We start from the raw sequence: 6,680 nt of genomic DNA, 5'->3' as shown, positions 1-6,680 counted from the left end.
GTTGCGAGACCAATATGAAGGTTGGCGTCCGAATAACCACTCAAATGAGGACTTTAATGGTGCAAAAAGAAAGGTGCCACTTAATACTGTGACACGGACACATCGCTCCATGCTCAGGCTTGGCTGCAAAACATGGAATAGATGTAGGAGCTGGAGTAATATACTCTGACTATGTCAGTCGAGTCAAAATACTCCTAATCAATACCCTTGATATCCTGTTCCAGATTGACTATGGGGACGGAGTCACCCAGCTAATCTTGGAACGAAATGATATCCCTATCACCGAAGTCGTGACGGAAATAGCAGAAACAGCAAGAGAGACTGCTGGCTTCGGATCGACTGGTACTAAACTACAGGGACAATTCAACGTCCGCGCAGTATGAAGACATCGCCAAATCGATATACCCGTAACAATAGAAGTTGGGGATAGGAATATATCCACCAAAGCCCTCCTAGATTCAGGTTGTACCGGGTGTTGTATCGACGAACAATTCATATCTAAGTTCCAGATACCTAAAATACTGTTCGAGCGACCACTCTGAGTATTCAACGCAGATGAGGCCCCCAACCGAGATGGCGATATGACCCATTATGTATCATTAGACATAGTTATTCAAGGCCATAGAGAGCACTGACATTTCAATGTGACTACTCTTTCAGACCATGATATGTTCCTCAGGTTCGATTGGTTAGAGAATCACAACCCTGACATTGACTGGGCTAAACACATGCTTCACTTTACACGTTGTAACTGCAGGAAGCTTCAGTTGGAAGAAGGAGACAAGGTGCTGGCACTGGACAGTGACTACATTCGGAAGCAATTTTCTGAATACGAACAAATACGAGCCACCAAGGCCACTGACCTGGCCATCGCTCAGGGCACAAGTACCAAAGCCAAGAGCATGCAAGAGGTTGTTCCAGAAGAATACTGGGATTACAAGGAGGTCTTTGAGGAAGCTGAATTCGATCAGCTCCCTGAATGCAGAGTATGGGATCATGCCATAGAACTAATAGATGACGCAAAGCCCTTCTGCAGAAAGGTATATCCAATGAGCGTAAAAGAACAAGAAGCTCTGAATATATTTCTCGAAGAAAACCTGAAGACTGGTCGCATCTGACAGTCTAAATCCCCCTGGGGCACCCCCCCCTTCTTTGTTAAGAAAAAGGATGGCAAGTTGAGGCCAGTACAGGACTATAGACGGCTCAATGAAGTAACCAAGAAAAATAAATACCCGCTCCCTCTAATCAATAACCTATTCAACCGGCTTAAGAGAGCCCAGTTCTACTCTAAGCTCAATATCTGATGGGGCTATAATAACATATGGATCAAGGAAGGCAACGAGGAAAAGGCTGCGTTCGTCACAAACTGAGGTCTATTCGAACCTCTAGTGATGTTCTTCGGACTCACTAATTCACCATCAACGTTCCAAATTATGATGAATGACATCTTCCACGATCTAATCTTCATTGGAAAAGTTATGGTATACCTGGACGATATCTTAATATTCACCAACAACATGGAGGAACATTGTCAGGTTGTAAAACAGGTACTTAGAATACTCTGGGAACATAAGCTGATGTGCAAACCTGAGAAATGTGAGTTCCATGTTGAAGAGACGGAGTACTTAGGCCACATCATTGGCCATGAGAAACTTCGCATGGATCCTGCAAAGGTTGCCGGCATTGCCAAATGGCCAGAACCCAGGTCTAAGAAGGACGTTCAGCAGTTCCTCAGATTTTGTAATTATTACAGACATTTTGTGAAAGGCTTCAGCTCTTTGGCCAAGCCCCTTTCAGACCTAACGGGCAACCGAGAATGGGAATGGACGGACACAGAGCGAAGTGCCTTCCAGGGTCTCAAGGACCTTCTCACATCGGCCCCCATTGTACACATAGGTAGATGCTTTGCAATTCGCCCTCGGGGCAGTTCTTATGCAGAAGCAAGATAATCTTTGGGTACCAGTATCCTATTACAGTAGGTCGTTCAAGGACACTGAGAAGAACTATCAAGTGTATGATAGAGAACTTCTCGCCATTGTAGATTGTCTAGAGGAATGGCGACACTACTTAATACACACCAAGCATACTGTACAGATCTTCACTGATCACCTTAATCTGACATACTTTAGAAAACCCCAGAAAATCAACCCCCGACAAGCACGATGGATGTCTTTCCTCGCTGAATACAATTTTGAACTCCACCATATCCCAGGCAAGAAAAACAGCACAGCAGATGCTCTTAGCAGAAGACCAGACTATGATGACGGTATGGATCACTTGGATAATCAGGTCATATTACCTGCTGAGTTGTTCCGGAGTACCAAAGTTGTAGGGACAGACGCCATCCGTGACCTCTGTGCCATACATTCTTCTGAGTATTTATTATGAAAAACTTTGCCTCAAAAGGAGCTTGAGTCAGCTGAGGACGGCACACTCTGGAGGGGGGGTAAAATTCTCATAATCCCAAACAACCAAGAAATAATCAGCAAAGTAATACAGTTCCACCACGATGCCGCATTCATGGGACATCCAGGAATAGAAAGGACCATGGAATTAATCAAGCGATTGTACTGGTGGCCGGAGATGATCAAAGATGTTATGGCATATGTGAAAGGTTGTGGGACCTGTCAAAAGGCCAAACCTAACCGCCAACATAGATCAGCACCATTAGAGCCAAACCCAGTTCCAGATCATAACTGGCAGCACATCTCCACAGACCTTATTGTGAAACTACTCACTGTAGATGAGTACGACTCCATCCTTGTATTTGTGGATCTGAAGTTGAAAGACTTCATAGCTATACCCTGCAAGGAGTTGATTAACTTGAAGGACTATGCAGACCTATACATTAAGCATGTAATGTCAGCTCACGGACTAGCGGAAAGGATATGGTCCGATAGAGGACCACAGTTTGTATCCTCATTTACCAAGGATGTATACCAACAGTTGGGCATCCAGGGGAATCCTTCTACTGCCTACCACCCTCAGACGGATGGGCAGACTGAATGGATGAAGCAGGAAATAGAGACCTACTTGAGGATATATACTTCCTATAGACAGGACGACTGGCCATTCAAGATACCTCTCGCTATGTTCGCATACTGAAACCATAGACAGGCAAGCACCAGCTATACCCCATTCTACCTTACACATGGATACCACCCCTACACGGGAGTCAAAACCAGGAAAGAACCCCGTAACCAATCGGCCGAAGAATGGACGAAAGAGATGGAGGAACTTTCCAAGGATGCAACTAATCACCTTACCAAAGCAAAAGGTATAATGAAAAAGTACCACGATGACAAATGCCTGGACCATGCAGCCTATACCAAGGGCAATCTGGTATTATTAGAAGGAACTAATATTACCACGACTCGACCAAGCAAGAAGCTGGACAATAAATGATACGGACCATTTAGTATAGTAGAAAAGGTCAGGAAGTCGGCCTTCAGACTCAAGCTCCCATCTGCTTGGTGTCATATACACCCTGTCTTCCACGAATTCTTATTGATACCATATCACCCCACTCAATTCAGTATACAAAAAGACGATACTACTATACCCATTCCGGAAGGTGAATCCCCCACCATTGACCAAATACTAGACAGTAAAAAGTCCAAGAATGGACTATTATACCTGGTCAAATGGAAAGGGAGGGATGACACCGAGAACACTTGGATACCCCGCTCTACAATAGCAAAGAACTACATACTATTACTTAATAACTTCCATAAGCTACACCCGAAGGCGCCCAAACTGCCTAATCTCCTCACTATACCCGGTGGTCAAAGGACCGCGCTCAAGAAGATGAAGAAAGCGATGATGAACCAGACAGTAAGAGAGAAAGGATGATGAGGAAGGAGAAGAAAAGTGGAAGGAAAAGATCTACTGGGATCACAAAATGATACGATGGTATAAGTGCAAGTTCCAAGCCCATGTCATACTTCATGTACCCCTCGATACCCTGATTGGCCTAGAAATAGGGCTACCTGAGAAGTTCGACATTGTCTGCATTTGGCTAGTGAGCCCGGACCACTATATTCACACAGTCCTATTCATTGGAACCCCCAAATCGCAGAACCATCTATTTGTATACCCAGTCAATGCCCAGTGAATTGTAGAAGAAGGAAAGGTCCAGTGCCTGGAGTGCACTCATGGCTACTATTACCTCGATGATGCACCAATACCCTGGCAACGCATGCGCTTCAAGGATACTCCGGTGAAAGAAGAGGATGTCTCCACCTATACCACATACAACCCGGAACGTACTCGGACACCAATACCCAAATACAAATGGAGCCTGCAAGCCGTACACCCATGCATCTATGACTAAAATTCAAGCCTCGTGAGGACACTTCAGCCTGGAGGGGGGGGTACTGTCACGGTTTTTCCACACCACAAGTCTCAAGCATTCACAGACCATTATTTAACCACCCATAAACCATATACAGAATGTATCACTATGCCTCCATGTGTATACCATAGGACACCATGCCACTCGGACATCTCTCGGACATGTACCAGTCACGTGACCCTACATCATAGTGACATCATAAGCCTGGACTCCATAGACACTCCTAGACTTAGATGGACTCCACTAGGCCTGAGCACGCCATAGCATGCCATAATGATGTATTAGTACGAATCTAGGGTATGCAGGGTCCTACACCCAGTACCAGGGGTCTTACCCCACTTGCATATCTAGGAAATCGTGGTGTGGCAATGGTGTTAGCCAGCTGGCACCTTCCCGTCTCATGGGTGCAAAGGGAGTGAGAGGCTGGTGAGGCCACAAACGACTGGGGCCTATGGTACTACAGGTGCGTACTTATATGTCTTTTCCACCCTTCCGTACTCGCCCGCTCCGTTTCCAGGTACTGCCTGCAACGCGTTTCAGCTGTCACTTGGTGCTCATCCCTCCCGACGCATTGAGCGCATTCTACCAAAAGTGCCGTCAGTCGGCCACTTCCAACACGCCCCCTCGCACGAGAACGTGTAGGATATTTCATATCACGCCTCCTCGATGCCCCATCCCTCTTCTTGCTGCGCATGACGTCTGTGCTCCCGGTTCCTTTGTGTCGCCCTCCCGGTGAGTGCCCTGTCCGTCTTGTATAGTGCCTGGACCGCAGAGTGCTCCGCCACTTGTATAGCACCTTTACGGTCCAGGCGCTGCCCCATTTGTGTGTGTGCCTGGGCATCAGCGCTGCCCCACTTCTGTGTGCCCCTGGGCACCAGCGCCGCACATCCTTTTGTATAGCGCCCGTGCCAGGTCGCTCCCGCCCTGCGATTTCGCTGTCAATGCAGCCCGGCTCGCGTCGCCGACTACTGTTCCGGAGAAAACTAAGTAGTTTTGTACGACAAGGGTTTTATACATGTTTTAAACTATGTATTAAACATGTTCAAAACTCGACCCCCAAAAAACGGTGTATTAAACTCCAGTTCGAGCGCTCAGTGAAGATGGCTGCGAGCGGCCACTGTGGCCCTAAGATCATTCAAATATGATATAGAAATTCCAATTCTTGGATATTGAGACGAAATGATCGATCAACACTGTACAGCTGTGGCTTCCGACACCGAGTGCGGCAGCAACATTCATGGATATTGATATGAACGTAGAGATTCCCTCCCACGCTGCTCTGAATAAGCAACTGTTCCAGTTGCGCCAGCACCTAGAACATCTACCTGAGGATATTCCCATTGGCAATTGCTATGACTTCAAGGGTTATGCACCGAGCGAAGATGCGATCACTGACTATGGATCAGCAGCTGCGGCATTCAACCACGATCTCGAGGTCATTTTTGCACCAAAAGGGCGTACCGAATACCCCATTATATTTCACCAGCGAGGAGAAGGATTGACGGCTGTGGTGAATGCACTGCGAAAGCATATTTTCTCAGATCCTATGAATGCAGTCTTACGGAAGTGGGTGGCAGACCTTCTGGATGCAGCACGAGCTCATTGTTGTGTGAGTGAATTCTAAGCTTGAGACCTGCCCGAGACTCACGAAAATGACATCATACACAGTCATCGATACCAATTGATCCAGCTTTGTTGAAGGAAGGGTTGCCGGGCGATGCTAGTATGGAGGTGCAGACAGGAGAGAAGCGATTGGCAACACACCATGGCAATGGCAGGAAAACCAAACGTACGAGGGGCTCAGTTATCGGCACATCCATCATGGATTTATATGAGGATATACCTAAGCCACTGCCAAAGGGGCCTGGAGGTCGACCTGGTACAGATCTCCTGGACAGACTCTGTGTTCGTACGAAAGTGAAGGGAGTTGTTGGCACACACTGGCGATGTGTTGAAGCTAAGCAAGGCTGTGACTTCCGTTTGAAAGCTGAAGAAAGACCCAAAGGCCATATACTCAAACACGCTGAGCAATGCGCATACCTTCATCACGAGCTTCGTCAGGAAGCAAGCTTGCTCTTATCAAATGACTCTCTCGGTGCGAAAATCAGAACCGCATCGGCATCACCTGCCTGCGAAGGAGACGGTGCAGGGACATCAGAATCATCTTGTGACCCACCTTCCAGTCGCTCTGCTATTCCAGATGTGAAGAAGGCAGCACATTGGTCCAGTTTCAAGCCACGCACTTCGCTAGGCACCACTTCAGCGCAACCATCAGTCTTCGATGCTGCAAAGCAGGAGGGTCGAAAACAAGTCCAGACGCAATTAG

At 47.1% G+C, this 6,680-nt stretch overlaps 2 protein-coding genes across 2 annotated transcripts in view; both read left to right on the top strand.

Moving 5' to 3' along the window:
- Positions 1 to 383, top strand: part of LAESUDRAFT_649384 (dUTP diphosphatase) — a gene marked incomplete at both ends in the record, with an annotated part of 4,776 nt that extends 4,393 nt beyond the window's left edge. The window contains one exon of the mRNA XM_040904173.1: positions 118 to 383. Within this exon, the coding sequence (XP_040766032.1) occupies positions 118 to 383 (266 nt within the window). The remainder of the gene's footprint in view (positions 1 to 117) is intronic.
- Positions 384 to 5,603: 5,220 nt separating this feature from the next.
- On the top strand, positions 5,604 to 5,978 carry LAESUDRAFT_649164 (uncharacterized protein; the record flags this gene model as incomplete). Its single annotated transcript, XM_040904157.1, has 1 exon — positions 5,604 to 5,978. The coding sequence occupies one exon, from the start codon at positions 5,604 to 5,606 to the stop codon at positions 5,976 to 5,978; it is 375 nt and encodes a 124-aa protein (XP_040766031.1).
- Between the last annotated feature and the right edge of the window lie 702 nt (positions 5,979 to 6,680).

Source organism: Laetiporus sulphureus, assembly GCF_001632365.1.
Source record: "Laetiporus sulphureus 93-53 unplaced genomic scaffold LAESUscaffold_11, whole genome shotgun sequence".
Lineage (NCBI taxonomy): Eukaryota > Fungi > Basidiomycota > Agaricomycetes > Polyporales > Laetiporaceae > Laetiporus > Laetiporus sulphureus.
The sequence above is the reverse complement of the archived record's forward strand: the minus strand, read 5'-3'. Positions and strand labels throughout refer to the sequence as shown.